The sequence below is a fragment of the Coffea arabica genome, chromosome 2c (genome assembly GCF_036785885.1).
Source record: "Coffea arabica cultivar ET-39 chromosome 2c, Coffea Arabica ET-39 HiFi, whole genome shotgun sequence".
Classification (NCBI taxonomy): domain Eukaryota; kingdom Viridiplantae; phylum Streptophyta; class Magnoliopsida; order Gentianales; family Rubiaceae; genus Coffea; species Coffea arabica.
In genome coordinates this window covers 62087590-62112892 of record NC_092312.1, presented here as the reverse complement: position 1 = coordinate 62112892, position 25303 = coordinate 62087590, and the positions used below count along the sequence as shown (strand labels likewise).

General features: G+C 34.8%; 1 protein-coding gene across 2 annotated transcripts; it reads left to right on the top strand.

Moving 5' to 3' along the window:
* The first annotated feature begins 10823 nt into the window (after positions 1 to 10823).
* On the top strand, positions 10824 to 18644 carry LOC113727406 (protein NETWORKED 1D-like). 2 transcript variants are annotated; one of them, XM_027251556.2, is made up of 6 exons: positions 10824 to 11031; positions 11406 to 11488; positions 11583 to 11664; positions 11736 to 11992; positions 12657 to 16492; positions 17286 to 18644. In XM_027251556.2, exons 4-6 carry the CDS (start codon positions 11890 to 11892, stop codon positions 18429 to 18431), a joined length of 5085 nt encoding a protein of 1694 aa, XP_027107357.1. In that variant the 5' UTR covers positions 10824 to 11031; positions 11406 to 11488; positions 11583 to 11664; positions 11736 to 11889; the 3' UTR covers positions 18432 to 18644. The 2 variants fall into 2 exon arrangements, with proteins under 2 accessions (XP_027107357.1, XP_027107358.1); XM_027251557.2 differs by having other exon boundaries at positions 10838 to 11031; positions 11751 to 11992.
* The last annotated feature ends 6659 nt before the right edge of the window (positions 18645 to 25303 follow it).

Sequence of the window (25303 nt, the reverse complement as noted above, 5' to 3'; positions counted from 1 at the left end):
GATAAGAAAAAAATTTGGGGTATTGTGCCACATTAATCAAAGTTAAAATCAAAATTTTTGTCTTATCAGTACTTTTAATTTTCAACTTGAAACCTTTTTTTTTTTTTTTTTTTCCAATTGTCCCAACTAGACTTATATCTCAAACAAAATTGCTTTGTACGCCATCATGGCAATGTAGATCCCATTGGCATTGACATCTATTTTCCTGTTGACAATGTGTTTTCTACATCACTGTAAAACTTATTTTATGCTAAAATATTTGTTTACATGTCACATGCAACCAAAAAAAAATTTTGAATGGGGATTGTTCATCATTAAAAAAATACATTGGATAGGCATTATTTTAAACAAAGAAATTTGTTACGTCATAAATATATTTTCCCATTACGTTTTATTTTTCCAACCAATTTTTTTTATCTCAAATATACTAAATCACAAAAGCACTATAACATTATTCTAAAATTTTTCAAATAATCTTCACTCCAAACAAACTCAAATATTTAACAATTAATCCAATATATAGTTGAGAATTCTATCTAATTGCTAACTGAGAATTCTATCTAATTACTCCCTTATTTAAATAACAAAGGCTACTAATGCATAGTTTCAGCAAGGAGAACGTTAGATTGGGGGCTCCGTCCTAAGATATGGTTTTCTCAAAATTTATTGTCATCGTCATCATTTCCATTGTTATCGTCCACAACATTTTGCGATGCACTGGACTGAAATAGGGGATAAAGTGAGAAGAATTAGAATTTAGGAAATAAACTACAACTTTAACCAAGCTTTAAGCGGAGTTAAAACTTTATTGGAGTTTGTAATTGGGTTTATGGGTGAAGCTTAAAAAGGCATCAAAAATTAATTTCAATCTTTTGTACAATGCTATGTGTCACACATTGCAATTAATGATCATTAATCACATCACAAGTTCATCTTATGATTTTTTTTTCTTTTGAGAATAAAATGAGAAACTGGGATGGGAAGGGGGAAAAAATCAAAAAAATTGAAAAGTAAAAAAATGTTATTTTGGCAAGGATTTTGAATCTTTAATGACCATTTGAGTAGAAAATAGATCCTCATAATTTTTTTTTTTAAAGCTTCAGTGACTGAAATGAAGTTTCTTGTAGGAAAAAGGATGAAGTAAAGAAAGAAGAAAGAGACAACGAAAATACAGGAGAGAAAAAAAATAGAGAGAGAGAGAGAGAAAAATAAATAAAAATAAGAATTTGGAACAATAGAAAGGTAATTTTGTTCGATAAAAAATAAAGTGAGATAAGAAAAATGTTAAAAGATAAGGTAAAAAATACGGTACCAATGAGCAGTATGCTAGGCAAATTGAAGCTTTAGGTCCCTTCGTTTTCTAGCCCAAATGATGACCCATGGACTAGACTAATGTGGGTCACTTCCCTGGGCCTGTCTCTTACCTAATTAATCAAGACTATATTCATGAAAATCGCCAGCTCGTCTGTTACGTCTACCAGCTATTAGCATTAATGAGTGACATTGCTGCGGCATGGGAGGCTGTCCGCCAAACTTCCATTTTACCTGCAAGCCAGCGGGTGGAATTATTAGAAGTTGAGTTGGGGCAGACAAGGGTCTCTTTTTTGTCCAAACGGAACAATTACAGGATTTGTTTGGTCTGAACGGATGCTTGACATATTATACAGGAAGTCAACAGAAAGTTGACTCAGTTGATAAAAACAGATCACTTTTTCATAAAAAATTTCATTACGAATATAAAAATTGTATTGTTGGACGATCCATAACAACTCTAGTAAACAACTTATGGTGCCGAAAGCATGGTCTGACACGTGATAATGATCAGAATCAAATTCACTCAAACTTTTCTTTATTACCAAAAATAATTGTTATACAGGACAAGCCCGGATGGGGATAGTTATAGTTATTTTCACTTTTTGAGTAGGTTGCGACGTCACACTTGTTTACCATTTTGCCTTGCAGCATCATTTCGGCAAAAGCAAACAGAAGGGAACAAGCTTTTGAAAAGAAAAATATCCGCAATGTTGTCTAGTTCCATTTTCTTATATATGAAAATACTGTACCCAAAGGACCCTAAGGACCTATTTCCTATCATGTCTGCCCCTCCATTATCACCATCTTCTCCTGCATTGCTTTGTACGTCAGGACAAGAAGAAAGATAAATCTGGGACGAAAATATCGCAATAGCAGTAAATAAAACAAATCAAAAGGCAGGTTTGTTTCTTGTACCTATCTTCTAAAGGGATGGGAAAAGTTGCATGGTTATGTCATTTACTCTCTCTCTCACTTGGAATTTAATCTTTAGTTTGATCATTAAATTTGTCTTCATTTGTCTGCCATTAGCTCTATCCATTGAAATTTGTCATGAGCTAGTGGTATTACCCTTTTTCATGTCGTAAGATTGAATGTACCAAAAGAGTTGGAGGCTAAAGAATGAAAGTTTCAGAGAACTTGAAAGACTTGTATTGCTCAACAAGAATCCAATCTGTTATAAACGAAGGGGTTTAGCCTATTTATGGACAACAATCAAGCCCTAAAGATTTTTAGATCATTCTATACAATCCTTTACCTCTAGGTATTCTCTTGTTGAACCTCACAGGTTACCCAGCCTATGTTTTCTCAACAATCCCTGCCTCATTTGGCAAATGAGTTGTTTGGCAGATGAATTTCTTAAGTATTTGTCTAAAATTTTACTGTAATTTATTGTAGAAATTGTAGAAAAAAATTTTTATGTGTACAAAATTTTGAATATTTTAAAGTGTATTTTTTTAAAATTTTAAGAAAATTTTTGAAATTATTGTAACTAAAATTGTTAAAAAATTTATAACAGACAAACTTGATCAAAACTTGTTTGCCAGGCAGGCCACCCATGAGGTTGTGCATATCCAGTTACTATACGGCTTTTAATACGTGCGAACCGTGTTACATGGAAGTGATATGTTTTTTTAAGAAAAATAAAGGGTATAACACTAGTGCATAAGTTAAATACCTATAAAATACAAGGATGGATGAATTTTCTCGCAAATACCATGCTAGCTGTTGTTGTAGGTGGAGACTTGAAAGGCTGCCAAACACGACGAATGAAGCAATGTTTTAACGTCGCTGTTAATGTCGCTTATACCTAACAATTCGACCATGTTTGTGGTAATTAATTTCCTTTGGTGTCCGTCCTTTTCAAAGATGGATATTATTGCTCCAGCATCCATGCATTGAATTTGAATGCGAAGCCTCCTTGTTAGACCTTGGACAATGTTAAAACAAAAACATATGCGGCCAGGCCTAACTCTCTCTTCCTTGGCCAATTTTGGGTTTTGCAATGAAGCGAGACTTGAGATGTCAACCACATTCAATTATGTTGACCCGTCTAAATCCATCACTGATAAGTGGATTTGAGTATGTAATAAATTTTGAATGCATCTAAATGAGTATTTAATTAAATTTATTTAATTGGTGAATAGTAATAGGTTGACTCGATTCGCCTATTTATACCTATTAAAAAATAATTATATATTTAAACTCAATTTTACCTATTTAAAAATAATTATATATTTAAACTCAATTTTTAGTAGATGTTAAGCAAATAAATTTGAATTTTCTACCAATCTAATAACAATAAAATGTCTTTATTTCTTATAAAATGACATGCAAAAAATAAAAAATAAAATAAAATTTCAAATAAGTGATAAATGGGTAATTGAGTATATCCATACCCATTTATTAAATCAACATAAATGGGTGACTCATTTTGACCCATTTATTTTAGAATTAATCTTATATACGCCATAAATGTATGCACTATCACCATCAGATATATGATACATGTGCAAAATTTGAATTTAAAATTTAAAATTTGTTTTTGTGTCATCCATCCAATAATAATAGTGTATACACTGACAATATATATATAATTTATTTTTTATTAAATAGGTATAAATTAGTTGATTTAATTATAGCATTTGTCCAATTATGACCTGTCCAAACCTAGTCAAATCACACAATTTGACACCTATCTTACTCTATATTGCCTGATCTTACTCTCTCTTAGACATACGGCCTAAAATTCTAGCACCATTCACAGAACATGTGAATTGGGGAGGAAAAAAAATGGCTTGTTTGCTTTTCGTGTTAGCAAATATGCAGAAATTATGTAATATTGAACGAGTGCTAACTAGTGTAATTTGTAGGACGTTGAAAGAAAGTTGTTGTTTTTGATCGAAATACCATATTGGTACGTGAAAGATTATCCATAGATTTACCTTGTCAAACGTGTTAAGGAAATTAATGGAGTATTTAGGATGCCAAAAAAGGAATATAAGAAAATGCTAAAAGAAAAAGAGGAAGAAGAATGCCCCGTCAAATTTTAAACATAATGAAAGGAGAAGAATTATGGGCTTTCCTCGACCGAATTGATTGTTATAATTACTGAAGGCTCTGGGTGAACCGAAACCCATAATTGAGAGTCACATGCCTTAATCATGACTTTTTGGCTTGAGCCGGACCTTTTCTTCACATGACACCAGTCCTGCAGCTGCTATTATTTGTAGTATTTAATATTTAAAAAGGTGAGAGCGTTACGCAGGAAGCAGAGCCGCAAACGAGTCGAGTCGAGTCGAATTTTGATCTTATCGAGTCGAGTCTTGATTTAATTTTATCGAACTCGAGCCCTTATTGATCGAGCTCGAGTCGAGCTTGAATCGAGCCGCTCGATTTGTTTGCACCCCTAGCAGGAAGTTTTATATCCGTCTAAACAGAGCAAAAGTCGTGAGACATACAAAAATAAAATATACAATAATACTACAAAATTATAATATTCATGCATGTATATATATATGTGTGTGTATATATATTACTAAAAAATACAAAAATTTGATAAAATTAAGAAAATTATAAAAATACTATTGTTGTCTAACAAGTAAAATCATAACATAATTTTAACTCAAGCATTAACCATCTAAAAACATGTTAGCAGGAAATAATTATATTTTGGGATCAAAGAAAAAGGAAAAATATAGAAAACAAAGTCATGGATGCTTTTATTTTGTATTTTTTCTGAACTATTTTTCAAAAAAAAATGGAATCATTCTTCAAAATTATTAAATAATAATTATTATAGGAAATAAAGGTAAGGAAGATAAAATAGTAAAATCAAAATTAAAAGCAAACATTGAATGTCTCAAATGCCTACACTTGCATTCCATTCAAATCCGAGGGTAACGTCCAACAACATTTACGCGCCATTCAAATGCCCTGAGCTGTTCGGGACTCGCCTCATTCCGGGGCTTACCCAAAAATATGTGTTTTGATTGGCCTGATTCGCCTCATTAGGTTGTGTTTGGATTGCATTTTCTGTCATTTTTCATGGAAAAATTACTGTAGTGATTTGATATATGTGAGGGAAAAAGGTGATAGGGAAATGTGATCGCGGAAAACGATAATATTTTCCGACGGAAACAAGCAATCCAAACAAGACTTAAGTTTTTTTTATCAAATTTATCTGCTGCAAGTTTTTTAATAACTTTAACTATAGTAATTTCAAAAAATTTCTCAAAATTTTTAAACAATATATTTCAAAATATCCAAAAATTTATACACTTCAAAAATTTTTTCTACAACTTTTACAGTAAGTTACAGTAAAATTTTAGACAAACACTCAAAAAACTTAGGCCCTGTTTTATAAGTGAGTTTTTTTTGTGTTTATCTAAAATTTTACTATTGTTTACTGTAGAAACTGTAGAAAAAATTTTTGAAGTGTGTAAATTTTTTGATATTTTGAAATGTATAGTTTAAAATTTTTGATAAATTTTTTGAGATTATTGTAACTAAAATTGTTAAAAAATTTATAGCAGATAAATTTGGGGTCTGTTTGGTTGGAAGTAAAATGTTTTCCTTGGGAAAATATTTTCCGTGGAAGTAATTTTCCATGAAAATCATTTCCCTTTCATCATTTTCAGGTGTTTGGTTAGTTTATTGAAAATATTTTCTTACTTCATTTTTTTGGTGTTTGTTTAATTTTTGAAATATTTTCACGTTTATCTCTATTTTTACTTTCTACACATTATAATTACATACTTCTTCCCATGCAAAATAAGAAAATTTATCTCATTGTTTAACTTTAAAAATTCTTGGAGAAATGTATATATGAATAAAAAATATCTCCTTAAGCAATAAACAAATTGCTGGCCATTTAGTGTCAAATATCAATCACATGCAATGCTTATTGTGACATATATCTTGCACTCTCACTGCTGAAAGTTTCTCTAGAAAAGAATGTCTATATTATACATAATTAATTACTAGCATAGGATGAGCAGGATGAGTTTTTTTTTTTTAAATTTTGAATATACTAGGGGAGGGTTGGGTGGTACGGGGGAGGGAGTGTAAGGAAGAGTTCTTGGATTCGAGTCCTCCTGTTTATACAAAAAAAAAAAAAAGAACATACTACAAGATATTTTCAATAAGTTTGGAACATACTACAGGCGAGATGCATGCATTTCGGAAAACAACTTCAGTAAGTTTGGAAGGGAAGTTGTTTTCCATAAGATGAGTGAAAATATTTTACATAGGAAAATGTTTTCAGTAACTTTTGTGCAACCAAACACGAAAAATTAGAAAAATATTTTCCTGAAAAATATTTTCACCCGAAACAAACAGACTCTTGATAAAAAATTTGCTTGCCAAACGGGTCAATGGTAGTAATTGGGAATTGGACAACCCGGCCCCCTAGTCGTCTTCCATCTTTCAAACACATCACCAATCTAAACCGATTGCCCCCACAAAGAGACGTCTCACCAATTCCATATCATCAATTTTAATGGGCAGCCGTTTTCTGTGAAGTTCACTATTCGTAGGATGAACCAGAGCCACGTCCCAGCTGGTTTTTGTTTTTGTTTTTGTTTTTGTTTCTTCTTCTATATATTTTGCTTCACAGGATTGGAGCAAGTAAGGGTTTTCTTTTTTTTTTTTTTTCAAAAGGTAAAATTCTTCCGTCCTTCCTAACTTCTTTCTATTCCTAGCTGTCAAACATAAGATTTAAATTCTAAATCTAAAAATAGAGAAGGTGTTTAAACATTTTTATCTAACTGCTGAACCGAGTCCAGTAGATACGAGTTTTAAAAGTAGATGATCGCAAATCTATAAATAATTTTAAATTAAAAACAGATAAAACATGATAAGTTTGTTTCTTTTCTTTGAGAGCATCAGAGTCGGGACATGCATTCTTTAGCCTTCCTATTTATTTCCACCACTTAGAACTCAGTGTCAACAAAGAACGTTTGCATTTCTTCTTCTTTTTTTTTTCTTTTCAATTTCCATTCTCATTTCAAATATCCCAATCTATATGTCCTAGGGGGATTTCTTAAACTTTTGTAGATAATATATTGTAACAATATAACGTATATAAGATAAAATATTAATTTAAAAATGTGTCAAAAAATAGTATAAATTTTTTTTCACTAAAACTCGTAATCCAAACAAACTCTAATAAATTTTAGTTATTATTACTAGCAAAATAAGTCAAGGTATATGATTGGAAAATTCTACTATACTGACCTATCATCCAAACAGCATCTGATAACTGTACACTTTTGACTATTACTACCACAAATCTGTCTTCGTACCAGAGTTCATTTTAAGGAAATCCGTTTTGGCAATGCCATCATATTATTAGGCCGTGGTCAGTTCCATACCAACCGTATAACAAGAAGATTATAGTTGAAACACCACCTACATTAAACTTGAACTATTTTGGTAGTACACCACCTACATTTTGGTGATAGATGAAAGAAGAAAATGGTGTACATTTAATTTTTAAGTTTTTTTTCTCTGCTGTCATCTTCATTTTCCAAAAAATAGTAGTATTTATAGATTTTTGAGAAAAGTACATACATACACTAACATAATTCTACATATAACAGTTGATTGTAAAAAAAAAATGATTTATTATATATTTTTAGAATAAGCACACATTTGGTGTGTTAAATCACTTTTTTTTTCGGCAACGATAACATTTCTATAATCTAATATATCTTATTCTATAGAAAGGGAGAATTTAAAGAAATTGTGTAAAGGGCTAATAGGCATATTATTAGATCAAAAGAGTGCTTTGGCACCTCCTTTAAATCTTTTTGACTGCAGGTGGTGTTCGAACTTCCGACTTACAGTCTTTTTGGTGGGCATTGAGCTTTTGTGGTTGTGCTAAATCACTGGTTGGTAGAAGGTAAAGGCCTAGGCCTGTCAACTGGGTCGGGTTCGGATAAAAAATTGAAAGTTTTAGACCCAAACCCCATTTAATGTACTAGATCCGGATCTAACCCGGACACTTGACGGGTCTTGTGCTTCAAATTTTGGAACAGAGTCCGATGGGTCCCGGCTTGGATCTGGATCTGCTCGAAAAGAAAATGTTCAACATATATCATTCATTTTCTTTTACCTGTGTTAACAAAAAGGCTCAACATAATCTCAGGATATTTAGCAAAAAGCACTTTATATGCAATTTGTGATGAATACATTTTTAGTCAAACAAGTTTGCTTCTTTCAAATCCTAATTTCTTAGATGCTTCATTTGGGATACGGATATTTTGATTAATTTGGTAAAAGAATACTTTGCTAATTTAGTAAACGAATGTATTTAGAAAGTTTATATTTTATAATTAGTAATGTATTGTTCGAATCTGAATTGAATATGGATCGGAATTCTATATTGCGTATCTGGCTTACTTTTTTATTAGAATAAATGGGTACAAATTTGGATCCGAATTGAATATGGATCGGAATTCTATATTACGTATCTGACTTACTTTTTTATTAGAATAAATGGGTACAAATTTGGATCCGAATATCGAATTTATTTTTCAACCTATATCCAGGAAAAATTGCCAAATCCGAGTTGGGTCCGGTCCAAACCCGACGGGTTGACAGCTCTGCAAAGGGCCCAAGGAATGTAAGGTATTAACAAGACTAAAATGAATCGTGACAAACGTCGGCCACTGCGTGATGGCAAATTCACTTGTCGCGCAAGGCGTGACGCGACCGTTGCCACCGTCCAAGCCAACCAAACCGCCCCTGGCCAACCACCTTTTATAAAGCATTTCATGCCCCTATCATTACTCCAGTATTCTATAAGCCATGTGTGTCGTGCGTGGGCCCACTTACTCATCGTTATTTTACGTGTATGCCCTTTAAGAGTTGACATTTTGACCACCTCAATCCTTTCCTGGTTTTTGCTTTGGTTCCATAGGTCTAGTGCAATTTCACTCCCGCAGAATTATGAGTTCTCAACAATTTTATTTTAAATTTGAATTTGAATTTGAATGTGTCTGTTTTATGAAATATTTTAGATGTAATCATCATTAAGAGCTAACAAACTAATAAACAATGTTAAAAAAATGTATAAATTTGATTTTAAAAATCAAAATTATTATTTTTTGGTTTGATATTAATCCAATAGGCTATTGGAGATTTTTGAGATTTTAGAAATTAGATATTTTAATTCTAAATTTTTATACTCCTTTTGTCCTTCTCAAATTTCACCACTTCTCTACTAAAAAAAATTTAAAAAAACTATTCAAGATCCATCAGTTTGTTTGGATTGTAAGTTATTTGAGATATTTTACTGTAGCATTTTTTGTAATGTGATGTATGTGAGATAAAAAAATAATTGAAAAAATGAAAAAGTATATTGAAAATTGTAATGATGATATAAGTAAATATATTTGAAGAAATAATCACCTGTCCAAACAAACCCTATATTTTGGTGGCAAATCTAGCTGACAAGTAATTATGGTCAAAGATGAAAGCAGGGCAGTAAACAAGAGATCTCAAGAATCTCCCACCCTAAATACAATTAAGTAGTAAATAAAATGAACCAAAGAATTTGTAATTACTTTAAAATGTTATAAAAAGAATGCGTCGCCAATCCGGGGTATGGCCTGGGCGCTCGTGCACAGTCAGATTTCTAGAAAGCTCCAACAAGAAAAACATTCTCGAAAGTTTCAACTAGGGACAATATCGTCATTGAGTTTTGCTAACGTTAAAACAAGAGAAAATTGTTGTCCTTCGTTGATAAAAATTGTCCGGTTCTGATTTCCCCTTCTTTAGTAACATTTTATTTCGTGATTACTCATTAATAGTTTGGAAAAAAAAAAAAGGGGCTGCCACTCACAAGTGTCAGTCACAACACTAGCATTATGCCAACAACAATAAGGAGTGCCAGCACAACTTGATTCGGTTATTGTTCATAAAAGATTGTGTCTTCAAATCCCTTATTCATGTGATGGTTGTGTTTGTATTGGTGAACGGTCTATGTAAATTTTTATAAATAATGTATGAATTTCAAGAGTATGAAATTATATTAATTGACAATTTATAACAATCCTATAGATTTCGGAAGCCACGGAATGGATGATTTGTGGGTCTTGGGACGTGGGCCTATGTTGCGACCTATGGGACATGGGACTGTGTCTGTGTAAATATAGATGATCAGTATGAACTTCTGAAAGCGCTCTGATCCCGAGATCATGAGGCTGTACTATGAATGATTCGTAAAAATTCCAATTAGTTTCAAGAGCACGAGACTATGTTGGTGGGTAATTTGTGAATCTAGAGGTACGAGACTGTGTTACGATCTATGATCTCGAAGACAAACTCTATCTGATTTTAACTATCAAAACTACTCAAACTTTTTATTACAAAAAAAAGCAAGAAAAATACTAATGGCGACAAAGAGCCGAACCTACTTTAACTTTTTATTACCAAAAAAAAAAAAAAAAACCTACTCAAACTTTTTATTGCAAAAAAAGAAAACCAAAAGAAAAAAAATGCCAACGGCAGCAGTAGCACTAAGGCTGCGTAAAAGCAAAAGACACTACTCTAAAGAGAGAAACAGAGATCTACCAGCGAAGCAAAGCCATGGGATGATAGAGAGAGAGTGTGTGTGTGTGTGTGAGAAAACGAAAGCTATTGAGCTCTTTATCCCACGGGAGCTACTTTTATTGATTTTCCATCCAATTTTCATTATCTGCTTTTCCTTTTCCGGTGAGTTTCTACTCTTCTTCCTCCAACTTCAGTTTTACGGGTTGATCATGTAGAATTCAGTTGTTATACGCGTATAAATGGTGTCGTCTACGTATGTTTAATCTACTGTATTGTTAAGTGTAGCTTGCTGAAGAAACTGTTGTTTCTTTTACTTTTGATTTGTCAAGCTGACTCTGATACTTGTCCTGGAATTTTTTTTTTAAAATGTTTTTGATGATATCTAGTTGGGATTTCGGTTGTTTAATTAGTAGAACTTAACGGCGAAGTTTCGGATTTTGGAAGATCCTCCAGCTTCAAAGATCTTATTTTTCTGTATCTTTTGTGGATTTAACTGAAATTTTAATGATCTGGCTAATTCCTTACGACTTGATCAGGGATTATACAATAGTTTACTGAAAGCCCAGACCGCAGTTTTTGGTACCTGTACAGTTTTGGGGAGTTGAGGTCTGTTAATCAGGTAGGTTGCTTGCCTTTCTTGATCTTCTTATCTTGGTTTTTTTTTTTTTTTTTTGTGCTATGGGTTTTGTTCTAACCATGTATAAGGTGTTCAGGTTTAATCTAAGTGTATCCAAGGCAACAGAGAGCAATTTCTGCTACCTGCTTAGTTTTTGGGACTTGAATTTCATTCATCAGGTAGCTTACTGGCCTTTTATGATCTTCATAATCATCATCTTCTTTTCTTGCAAGTGTAAGCTTTGAAATAGATTATCGATTTTCAGTGCAAGACTAGATAAAATAGACAAGGAGGGTCAGGTAGGAAAATCCAATTCTGAGCATCACTGCTGAATTGGCACGAACTCTCTGGTGGACAAACACTTTGGGTGGTTACAACAGAATTCTGTGGCATTAGTTGGAACCATGGCTACCATTTCGCACACGAATTCTAGACGGATGTACTCTTGGTGGTGGGACAGTCATATTAGCCCCAAAAATTCCAAATGGCTTCAGGAAAATCTTACTGGTATGTTACTTAGTACATTTCTGCAATTTTTTTTTTTTGGTGGCAAATGTATATTTCTGTATATATATATATACAACTTATCAGGTGAACTGAGATGCCGGTTGACTTTATTTGCTCTTTTCCTTACTATATTTTGTGCCATCATTTTTGAAGCATGAGGCTTGAGTCCCATTGCTACCTGTTCTTTCATGCTTCAACCAACTTTCAGCACCTAGACTCCAGTAATAGCTTTTAAGAATTTGGGTAACCTGAATTTTTGTGCTTCACCATTTTTGCTAACTTTGAATACCTTTCATGCTTTAATGAACTCTCAGCATCATGGTATGGCATGATATGTAGAACAGTTGGCATCACCATTATGGTGCTTATAAATCAAAAGAAGTTGGAGATTGAAGTGTATGATTATGTAGTAGTTTCTTTGCCCCAAGTGGTTAACATACTGTACATTCTCAATTTTGAGGTTTATTCTTGCAGTAAAACTTAAATAGGTGATATTTAAGAACAGTTCGGCAGCAATATTTATGTTCCCTCCCTTTTATTTCCTTGTATATGTATGTGGTTGAAAACACAATGAAAGATTTGTTTATTATTATGCTGTGGTCCTTGTGCTGCTTCCTGTTTAAGTGTCATCCAGTAATTTGTAAAATTGTCTGTTACTTTCCAGATATGGATGCCAAAGTCAAATCAATGATAAAGCTCATAGAAGAAGATGCTGATTCCTTTGCAAAGAGGGCAGAGATGTATTATAAGAAACGTCCAGAGCTCATGAAATTGGTAGAAGAGTTCTACCGTGCGTATCGTGCACTGGCTGAAAGATATGATCACGCAACTGGAGTAATTCGTCATGCCCACCGGACTATGGCAGAAGCTTTTCCTAACCAAGTTTCCCTTATGCTTGATGACTCACCTGCAAATTCTGCTTCTGGGCCTGATCATCAAACACCTGAGATGTCCACCCCTGTACGGGTGTTCTTTGAGCCTGACGAATTGCAAAATGAGGCACTTGGGCTGTCAGCTTTGCATTCCAATGGTGCTAAGAGGAATGGCACATTAACCGAAGATGGCAGGGTGAGAAAGAGCCTCCAGTTTCATGAGGCAGAGGAGAAAGAAAAAAATGTACTAAGCAGTGATAAACAAAGTCACAATAGCCAACTGCTGTCTGAGCAGAATCAAGTGCATGAATCTGAGGAGATTCTAAGCTTGAAGAAAGCTCTTGTCAAAGTAGAAGAAGAGAAGGAAGCTGGCCTTATGCAGTACCAGCAGAGTTTGGAGAAATTGTCAATGCTGGAATATGAAATAGCACGTGCCCACGAAGATTCCAAGGGACTCAGTGAACAAGCAAGCCAAGCTCAAGCCCAAGCTGCAACATTGAAGGAAGCCCTCACTAAGTTAGAAACTGAAAAAGAGGCTAATCTTTTGCAGTACCGCCAGTGCTTAGACAGGATATCTGATCTGGAGAAAACCATCTCTCGTGCCCAAGAGGATGCTGAGGAACATAATCAGAGAGTTTATAAGGCTGAAACTGAAGCTCAATCACTTAAAGATGAACTCACGAAGGTGTCTGCTGAAAAAGATGCTGCACTTGACCAGTACATGAGTTCTCTGGAGATGATATCAAACCTGGAGCACAAATTACAATGTACTGAAGAGGACATCAGCAAGTTGAAGGAGCGGGCTGAGAAGGCTGAAAACGAGGTTGAAACACTGAAGCAAGCTATTTCCAGGTTGACTCAGGAGAAGGAAGCTGCAGAGGTTCAGTATCACCAGTGCTTGGAAACAATTTCTAGTTTAGAGCGTAATCTCTCTTCTGCTCAGGAGGAGGCTAAACGTCTGAACGTTGAGATAGAGAATGGAATTGCCACCTTAAAGGGTGCTGAGGAGCAATGCCTCCTTTTAGAAAGATCAAATCACTCTCTGCAGTCTGAGGTGGAAGTCTTGATGCTCAAGATGGGTAATCAAAGTCAAGAACTTACAGAAAAGCAGAAGGAACTGGGAAGACTTTGGACTTGTATACAAGAAGAGCGCTTGCGTTTTGTGGAGGCTGAAACTGCTTTCCAGACACTGCAGCATTTGCATGCCCAAGCACAGGAAGAACTTCGATCTTTATCCTCAGAGCTCCAGAATAAGGTTCAAACTCTGAGGGAAATGGAAACTCATAATAAGGGGTTGCATGAAGAAGTTCTGAAGGTGAAGGAGGAGAATAAAAGCCTCAATGAGCTCAGAGTTTCTTCAGCAATTACAATAAAAGATTTGCAGAATGAAATATCTAGCTTAACTGAAACTAAAGGGGAACTCGAGGAAGAGGTTGAGCTTCGACTGGACCAAAGAAATGCTCTTCAGCAAGAAATCTACTGTCTAAAAGAAGAACTAAATGACTTCAATAAAAAACACTCGTCCATCATGGAGCAGGTACGTGCAGTAGGACTGAATGCAGATTCATTTGGAACATCAGTGAAGGAATTGCAGGACGAGAACTCAAATCTGAAAGACTCCTGCCAGAGGGAAAGCAGTGAGAAGTTAGCTCTTTTGGAAAAACTGGAAATTCTGGAACAGCTCCTTGAGAAAAATTCCATTTTGGAGAATTCTCTAGCAGATTTAAATGCTGAACTGGAAGCTGTTAGGCACAAGATAACAGCTCTAGAAGGATCTTGCCAATCTCTTTTGGAGGAGAAATCAGCTCTTCTTGATGACAAGGCATCATTACAAGCTCAGCTGCAGGATGCAAATCAAAGTTTGGAAAATCTATCAGAGAAGAACACTTTTCTAGAGAATTCCCTGTCTGATGCTCTTGATGAACTTCAAGGGTTGAAGACAAAATCAAGGAGCTTAGAAGAGTCCTGCCAGTTGCTAGTTGATGAGAAGGCTAGAGTTGTCGCTGAAAAGGATGTTTTGACTTCTCAACTTGAAAGCACCAAAATGAGACTAGACGACCTAGAGAGAAGATATTTAGACCTGGGAGAACAGTACTCAGATCTGGAGAAGGAGAAAGAATCATCAGATTGTAAGATACAAGAATTACAGATTTCTTTGGATGTACAAAAGCAAGAACATGCTAGTTTCACCCATACAAGGGAGATGCAGTTGGCTTGTTTGGAAAGTGACAGGAGTCTCTTGCAAGAGGAGATAAATTCCAGTAAGAGAGAATTCAACAAGGAGCTGGATAACTCCTTTCATTCCCACATTGAAGTCTTTATCTTAAGAAAATGTGCTCGGGACCTAGAAGAAAAAAATTTCTACCTGTCAGCCAAGAATCAGAAACTCTTTGAGACATCTATATCATTGGAGAAGATGCTTTATGAGTTAAAGAAAGATAATCTTAGTCAAAAAGCTAAGATTATCTCCTTGTCTGATGAAGGCAGCACTCTGAGGAAGGGGATATTCCAGTTGCTCAAGGCTCTTGACATTGTTCCAATCCATGATAATAGCAATAGGAGTGGGCAGGACCAAACTTTTCTGAATCACATTCTAAGCAAGCTTGAAGGTGCCAAAAAATCTATGTATGAAACTGAAGAAGAAAATCTGCGCCGGTCTGTAGAGTTGTCAGTTCTTGTTGCAATGATTGGACAACTAAGGATTGATGCACAAAATCTTGAGTTGGAGAAATGCATCAATGACCAGGAGTTGAGGATCAGACATGAGCAGCTGTTTGCTTTGCAGAATGAGGCCCTCAAGCTGCATGAGATGAATGAAGAACTAAGAACACAACTAATAGAGGGAGATCACAAACAGGAATCCTTACTAACTAAAGTTTCAGATTTGCAGAAGAAGTTGCAGGATTTACGAGGGTCTTACCTTGATTTGCAGAGTGAAAATTCAAAAACTTGCGAGGAGAAAGGATCCTTAACAAAGGAGTTCTTATTGCTGGGGGAAAAAAATGGTACACTGGAAGAGGAAAACTCTGTTGTCTTCAGGGAAATGCTATATCTGGGTCACCTTTCTTCCTTCTTCAGGAGCTGTGTGGATGAAAAGTCTTTGGAAATAAGAGCACTGGCTGAAGAACTAGATGAAGTAAATAATGATAATGATGATCTTAGGAAAAGATTGAACTTAATGGAGAGGAAATTGGGTGAGGTTTTAATTCAGAAGGAAATAGAACTACAGCAACTACATGAAGATCATCAAAAGACAAAAGTTAGAGAGGAAACTCTGCTCTCTGAGCTCGAAATGGCAAGGGATGATATTGAAACGTGGGAGGCATATGCTTCAGATTTGTTTGTTGAACTAGAGGCTTCCAAGCTCTACCAAATTCTTTATGAAGAGACGCTTCATCAGCTCACTGAAGCATGCGAGACTCTTAAAAATGAAAGCACTACCAAAGATGCTGATATCAAGCTTCTGAGAGAAAGAGCAAATTTGTTGGCAAGTCAAAATGAAGGTCTAAATGTTCAGCTGAGTGCTTATGGCCCCGCTATTACTTCATTAAGTGAATGCATATCATCCCTAGTCAAGCGCACCTGTTTGCATGGACAGCTTGAGATACCTCAATATGAAGAGCAAAAGGTATTGGTAAATTATTGACATCTCTCGTACAGACTATTTTAACTTGATTTTTGTTCCACTGTGCTTAGTTTATCTCTGACCATAGAACATGAAAACAATGATAGGACAATCAAATTGGTATAGCTGCAGAAGTAATGAAATTCAACTTCATGATATTGCAATTGTATGACTGTTTATATATAAAGCTCTTTTTTTTTTTTAACCTTATGTACCAACATATTTTAAATCTACATGTGTACACATTATATTAACTCATCATGCACGTAAGGGCTTATTCTTAATTCTCCGTCCATCATCTGCATTGATACTCAATTATAGCTTCTCTCCTTGTGATGGTTAATTGTACCGAACAAATTGTTCAGCTTGGTGTTTACCTTGTTTCTATTCCGTCTTTCCATGTGTGATCTCTCTTGATAAGTACTTTTTGCTGATTTTGAGTCTTACAGTTGGACAGTGCTAGCTCTCAAATATGACTGAGCAGTCATATGTGGATATGCTGATATAATCCAGGCTATCCAGCATATTCAAATCTTAGTGTGCTTAAGCATAACCAGGCTATCCGCCATATCCAAATCTCTAAGAATCTCAAATTTGATAATCTCCTTCTGAATATTTGTCTGCTTGTTAAAAGTAGCGAATGCTTCTGTAAAGGCAACCTTCCAATTTCAGTTCATGAATAATTTTATCTCTGATCGAAACACAGTATTTTTTCTGAGCTATCAGCTGCTAAAGTGGAAATTTTTGTGACTTGGAACACTTATATTTGCCTTTTTTTTTGTTATTTTTTTCACAGGATGCTGAAGTGCTAGATCATGTATGTGAAAATGGAGGCAACGACATTGAGGAAGTAGTGGCTGATCCAATTTCAGCTTTACAGGATCTCCACTGGAGGATTCAATCTATTGAGAAGGCAGTTACTCAGAGAGAACATCTCCTGAAGCAGGAAAACCAAAGCGTGCATTCAGAGCTTGAGACTGCTAAGAAACAGATTGCAGAGTTAAAATCTGAGAGCAATCAGCGTAGGAGAAACTCTAAGCCAACCTCTGAATGGTCTGAGATGGACAATGGGCTTTTGACAAAAGATATTATGCTTGACCAGATATCTGAATTTTCACCTTATCAAATCAGTAGGAGAGAACAGGGTGATGCTGAGGTGCAAAACATTGAGTCATGGGAAACAGTTGATCATGATGGCAGTATTGATCTTACTGTAGGCAAGTCCAATAAGATGGTGAACCCATCGACTGAGAAAATTACCAATCTCCATCGGGTTAAATCAGCAAAGAAACAGAAGAATGAACTACCTATTTCAGATATTCTTATTGAAAAGGAGCTGGGAGTGGACAAGTTGGAATTTTCAAAGAGATCTACAGAGCCTCTTCAGGAAGGGAACAGGAGGAAGGTATTGGAAAGGCTTAATTCTGATGTCCAGAAATTGACAAATCTTCAAATTACAGTGCAAGACTTGAAGAGGAAGCTTCAGATCATTGAGAAGAGCAGAAAGGGAAAAGCTATAGATGAATGTGATATTTTAAAGGAGCAGCTGGAAGAAGCAGAGACAGCGATCTTGAAGTTATTTGATCTTAATGGCAAACTAATGAAAAATATGGAAGGTACGCCCTTATCTTCTCATGCAAAGTCTTCTTCAATGGAGTCTGAAGAAAGTGGAAGTGGAAGGAAGAGGAAAACTTCAGAACAGGCACGAAGAATATCCGAGAGAATTGGGCGATTGCAGTTGGAGGTGCAGAAGATACAGTTTGTTTTACTAAAGCTGGATGATGAAAAAGATAGCAGCAAAGGCAAAAGTAAAATTTCCGAGATGAAAAGAAGAGTTCTGCTCAGAGACTATCTGTATGGTTATGGAGTAGTAAGATCGAACCACAGGCGAAAGAAAGCACCCTTTTGTGCATGCGTCCGGCCACGGACGGAAGGAGACTGAAGCATTTCCCTCGTTGCATCATCACGCTGGTTAATGATCCTGTATACTTTCTGTTCACTCAGTTAACCACCAGTCAAATTTTAAAGCTACATGTTTTCTGGTGGTTAAAGAAATCCTATTATCCTTTGTCTAGATAAACTTCTGTAAATCTTTGGTCCATCTCAGAAAATAAGCTGCAGCCTTCCTTGTAGTTAAAAAGTGTTTTTTCCCTAAGGTGACCTATCGTGCCATTCCTTTTTGGTGCCATCTTCTCTGCTACATCTTATCGTTTCTGGTGGATAAAGAAGAAGCTGTTACCTGCCCATACTCGAGCAGATGGCAGGTTACAAAACTGACTGTTACCATCTCCCTTTTGTCAACTAATCGGTGATATGTTTCTACTTCACTCGTTTACATTTTCCTTAATTTCAAGATCCAACCTGGAATTGAAAGAGCATATCTTGATGCCAATGTCTCAAATTTTATCATCTTTGTTAGGAGATTGTCCCTACTACGGGACCATGGACTTCCTATCCGAAGTTTTGTGCTGAAATACTGCACTTCCCGGGGACGTGAATAGTGTCCATTACTGAGTGGCCCTGTTACACCAACCATTTATTTAAGTTCGGAGTGCTGAACTACAGGTCACTAGTTTCTTTGCACTTAGGTGAGGATGTTAAGTTGAATTTACTCCAGAATTCAGGAGTAAGTCTTTGTTTTTTTCCAACAAACGTTAACAGATTCATATATATATATATACACTTGATATTACACGGATTAATTACAAAAAAGGGCTACTACTCTCATTTCCTTCTGCGCTAAGTCTATCAGCCATCTTGGGAAATCTTGATCCCATTCAATATCATGCACTAGCTTAACAGCAAACTGAATTAGAGCATGGCTGATTTCATTTTTTGATCTAGATATAAATACAAAAGTACAACTTTCAAATCTTGTTCTAAGTTCCTGCACGTCTTCCAGAATAGTTGCAATGCTGTAGTCATAGTCGTTGCATCTGTTTATTGATCTACTCCTGGTTTGCAGTCTGAATGGACTATTATTTTAGCCCATCCTACATGTAAGGACCATGAAGGATTGGCATGCGTGATGGACCATTTGTTGGGCAGTTTATCAAGGGCTGTCCTTCACTAGAAGAAGCCAAATTAGTAGTGGGATGTGGTGTCACGACCCAAATTTGCCACGTTGGATGCGTAGCATGCCGCAAAAATTCAAGAAGTAAACTTCTAAAAACCCGCAAGGTATCTTGCTTTTACATGTAACATATAACAAGTTGCGTAAAATTTAAACTTCTCAAAATCGCATTATGACTTCACAAATCAAAAACCTAAGAGGAAGCCCAACAATAAAATTGTTGTATCTCCAAAACCTAGTCTAGTAATACAGTCTATTTTGTCGTCTTAAAACATTTATTGCAAGGACTACTAACTACATTGATTTTTTCCGGCTAAAACTCTTCATTTTTATCTCTTGATCACTCATTTCCAACTCCATCACCTTCAACATATGCTAGCTCATATTCATCAAGGTCATCTGCAAAAAAGTTAGAAAAATGGGATTGAGCACAGAAATGCGAAACAAGTAGCTCCGCCTATTCTTGTCGGATTACGTATGTTACATATAAATAAAATTTCAAAAACATCTGCATAAGTTTCACCAAATACACTTCATAGTACATATCCAAACAATCATTTACAGTCATCAATCACTTGAACATACTTTCTTTCATTCACTTATGGAGCACACATTAATAACATTTCACTTGTAAATTTAAATTACTTAAAATAGAGGGTCACGCTTTCATCGGTCTCTATGTACACAGCCTAGTGTTTAACGTTTACTAGGAAAAGTTCTAACGAATATAGCCTAGTGTTTAATCCCACTAGACAAGGATCTAACGGATATGACTTAGTGATTAACACCCACTAGAAAAGAGTCTAACGGGTATGGATGTTATCCTACATAGTCTAGTCACGATCATAATTGAGTGGCTCAGATTATATAACATAGCATAAAAATGTACTTTCAAAATATTTCAGCATATCACATGTAATCCGAATTTGCACATATATAACAAAATAATATTTAACTTCATTATAAAAAAACTTTTAACATCATGTAAATTGCATTTTTCAAAACACAAGAATAGGGAGAATTACTCACCTCCACTTCATAGTAAACCCTTTTTGAGTTGGGTAGCCCTTAATCTAACAATCACACACATTAAACCCACTGACATCACTACCCTTGTACTCTAAGGACCATGTCCTTAACCTCCTATAACCATTCAAGACTCAAACGACAAATTTCTAGAACAATATTGTCTTAGAAAAGCAAATTTATCTCATTGCAAAAAATTCTGATTTACAAAAAAAAAGACACCATTAGAAACTAGATTCAAATTCCAAAAACTTTCACGATGACCAAATTAAAAAAATCAGTAAGCTTCACTCTCAAATTTTGGCGTGAATCACAGAGCAAATCTGTCTCAGGCTGGTTTTCCACCCAAATTTGAAAGCCAGTATTTACTCATACAAAACTCAAATGCTTTTAAAATTTTTATCACATAAATTAGTAGGTTTATAGCAAACTTCACGCAAAACAAAGGTCTCTGTCAAGACTTGTGATTTCGCAAACATCTGCACTTGACCAGCCTGTAGTGACAATTTCCAGATTTGCCAGAATGAGTAAACCTAAAGAACAACTGCTAAACACACTAAAAAATCTTCCAAAACATCCACAACTCAACTACTCTACATTTATTGTACTCTGAAATCATGATTCTTTCTGAGAAAAACTACCTCAAAAATCATGGGTTTTCAACGCAATTGTAAACGTTCAAGTCTGTCTAGGGTTTTGACAGATTAGGCAATTAAGTTTTATTTGATTCTCAACCAGATCTATAAGGTTCATAGAATCCGAAAATTATCATTTTCTCAGGATGTTTAAAACGTCACCATAAAGGTTTCTTGGAAAAACAAATTATCTCAATTCGTTTTCTTGGCAAAAATTCGTCAAACACCACAATCGGTTAAACTAGACCAAATTCAGAACGAAATATAAAAACCGGGGTTAGACTTCGAATTTTTGCATGAAATTTTATACTCATGTCACCCACATAATCCCACAATTCTGCTAAATTTCAGCCGAATGGGACCACTCTATTGTTTCCAGTAAATCTCAGAATTTCAATGCTGCACAGAGCAGAAATTGAACCAGTTTATAAACACAAATTCATAACTTGAGTTGCACAATGAATTTCCCTCTGAAATATGGTACACATATTCACCACATATGTAGCTACAATTCTACTAAATCTCAGGCAAAACGGATAAACACAGAACCAGTTACAAATCCCAGAAGACGTAGTAACCAGTCCTAATTTCTGATTTCCCCACCTCCAGCAACAGACTAAACACACGCATATAATATCTTTTACCCCTTTTAAAACAAACTCGTTTAAGGACTGCAGACATGGTCATCATACTAGGAGGTCAGAATTCATTATATAAAATCCTCTAAAAACGTTATCAAAAAGAATCAGAACCGAACATCTACTGGCAGAAATCTTCTCCTCTCTCTTCAGCACTCTTCTATTTCACCAAGTTACAGCCACTAACTTGCCTTTGTTCTTTGTGTATAAGCTCTGCACTTCCTAAAAAAAACACGTAGCTAACGTTCAAACCCAGGGATATTTATAAGCTTCATTCAACACCTAAACAAATCACACTTTAACTTCGATTCTTTACCCCTGTTATAAACCGATACTTCAAGCTATAAACCTCATAATCCTCTTGAACTTGGACTCCGTAGTCCTTTGTTCCACTCAACTTCGTTCTGTTGGACTAGTCGACACTATGGGATGTCCAACTTTACTTCCAACACAACCTATAAACTCCTCCAAATTCTTTTTCTTAATTTCCAGCAAATTCCTTTCTCCTTGTCCCTTTTTCCTTTTATATATATGGACTGTCCAATACTTGAAAGGGTACGACAATCCTAACTCCCTCCTTTTCCTAAACACTTTTGGTCTATTCAATTCTTGCATTGCTAACAATAATATTTCATATAAAATAATTTCTTTCTACTAGAAGAAAATCATTGCACATTATATTAAATTATTTTTGAATAAATACATAAATAATTTGACTAGTAAAAACTAGGCTTTCACTAGCTTAAAATATAAGGATTATTTCTTTAAATAATTAGACTTTGAAACACATTTGTACTTTAAAAACATATTTTTACACATTGATTACATCAAAAAATATATTTCACAATCAAAACACATTTACCTTAAATAAACAATTAAATCACAATCCTTTAAGAAATAACCATTGAAGGAATCATTTCAATTGGTCACCGAAAATACTTTCTTTATCTCTAGGAAAATCATGTACACCAATTTTATCAAATAAAATCACACATTCCATTTTTCGAAACAATATCCACAGTTTTCTCTAACGCAAATCCACTACATTTTGTTTTTAAAGAAACTAATCAATTCCTTGTGTTAAATAAAATCATCTAACTAAAACATATTTAAGTAAAATAATCTTACTTTTTTTACTAGGAGTTAACTTCCTCTAAAAATCATTTTACTATTTAATAAAAAACACTTCTTTTATTTATTTGATTTATGAATACCAGTAAATTCATAACTTATATTAATTATATTTATTTCAAATAAGAGACAGTGTTTCAATTATTATTATTCGAAGTCAATAATATCTAGTGAAGGTTTAGAAAAATGCGGGTTATTATATTCCAACCCTCATTGAAAGTTTCGTCTTCTAAATTGATGCAACTTTAACAAACGGGTGATCCTTTGTTATTTCACTTTCAAACTTTCAACTAACTTGTATTTTATTATGCTTTGATGTGCCCTTATATTTTCACAAAACAATAGTCTTGCTCCTTAAGACATCTTTCTTTTTATCTATAATATCCTTTAAAGTCAAAACATGACTTTTGCATGATACATATTTCCTTACTTTAAGAGACTTCAAATATACCAATTAAATTTCCTCACCAATTCGATCTCATTATGAAAAATAAACAAAGCAATAAGCTCAACAGTTTTATCAATTCCAAGGCCAAAAATATTTGATCAAATTTCAGAAGTTCGAGGCCAAAAAATGGGTAAAGTTCACACAATCTCCATTTTTCATAATAAAGCCACCATTTAACACAAAGATAGCATAGTAACATGAAGATATAATTTGCTGTAAGTTGAATTAAAGAAGCAAAGGATTGCTGTGAAGGAAACACTTGAAGACCACACAAACAAAGAAATTAAGAGGTACCGTAGAATAAAGATCTTCAACAGCTTTGCCTGAATTATTATATGCTGTACACAGAGCAGGGATTATTGAATTTGTATCCCAACTCTTTTGAGTGGCACTGCAAACCCTTCTGATAAAAGGTGGCCTAGATTTTGTTGTTCCTCCTAAGATCCTATTCTACATAGCTTGAAGCAGGAGTTTTTAAGGAAAGTTGATGGGCCTATGTACCAACGCACCAAAATCGCAAGTCCACCACTGAAACCACACCATTTTGACAAAGGAGAAGAAATTGCAGAGGCCCATGTCTCTGAAGAAAATGGGAAGTGAGGAACCAAAGGTTGTGAACATTGAAAACCTTTGCGTTTTTAGAATGTGTTTTTAGAGGTTAATCTAATTTGTGATAATTCTAATTCGAATCTGTTTATTGAAGAAGTTTACCTTATTTGATCATTATGTCCTTCCTTGGAATGTATAAAATGTGGTGGCACTTCTGCACAAGTGCTGCATTGAAACTAAAAAATTAGTCTAACGACTAAATTAGTTAAAATAAAGTGGCCGTAACCTTGAAGTACTTGTTTCTGAGAGGGTGAGCCATGGAAAATAGTAATTGTTCAAATCATTATATTATTGGAATTTCCGGTTCCTAATTTTCTTCCAATGGACAGGGTTTCTGCAACCACTTTGCACAAGACACAGACTTTTGAGTGTCTTCTAACAGTTTCTTTGCCATTGTACTCAACTGAACGTCTTATGGAAGTAGAAATTGAATTATTCTACGAGCCTGAAAATGAATTCATGTTAGTCGAGTACATTTTTAAGGATGCGTTTAATATCTATTTCTAAAAAAAATATATTTATGGGTGATACGATCTCATATAAAATAAAAAAAAATGCTAGTAGAGATGCACACGGGATCCCAGTGCCACTTTTCAGTAACAACTCAGTGTCATTTCTATATTTATACCAAGTGTCCTGTTTATTTAATTTATCATGTGCTATTTATTTAAATTTCTTCTATCATCACGTGATAAATGGAATTGACACTGAATTTGGCATTGAGTAGTGGCATAGAGGATCCCAATTGGTAGAGATGAAATAATTAAGACATCAATCTAAAAACAATAGATTCATGTTCTATTCATAAATGTAGTGAGTGCTTGATGTTCATCTGGCATTTTGCATAACTTGTCCCTGAGTTTCCATGAATTCTCCTAGTAGGCCATATTTCTAAAATTTTTCAAATTAAATTGGTTTGTCATTGAAGGGACCAAATTGGATAAGATCTCAAAGATAAAGTACCAAATAATAATTTGGGTAAAATCAAGCAAACTCCCTGTGATTTCCACAAAGTTCAGGTAACTCCCTTATTGTGACAGCCCCACTTTCCCCTTAGGCGAACCAGACGGTTCAGCGGATCGCCTGCCCAGCTCTCACCAGGACTCAGTCGTTCACTCACACAAATCGGAAATAGAACCACAAGAAAGAGCAAAACGAGGGTCCAAAACTTAAAACAAAACTTATATACATTGCTATCTCAGAAAGAAGTACAACCGTCGAGAATACCAAAGTTCTCAAGTCACCATACAACCA

What these genes read in the sequence shown, in the direction of transcription:
- LOC113727406 (XM_027251556.2), top strand. Translation starts at nt 11,890, where the DNA reads ATGGCTACCATTTCGCACACGAATTCTAGACGGATGTACTCTTGGTGG. An exon ending in GCTTCAGGAAAATCTTACTG is followed by an intron (nt 11,993 to 12,656) that starts GTATGTTACTTA and finishes GTTACTTTCCAG; the next exon opens with ATATGGATGCCAAAGTCAAA. An exon ending in CTCAATATGAAGAGCAAAAG is followed by an intron (nt 16,493 to 17,285) that starts GTATTGGTAAAT and finishes TTTTTTTCACAG; the next exon opens with GATGCTGAAGTGCTAGATCA.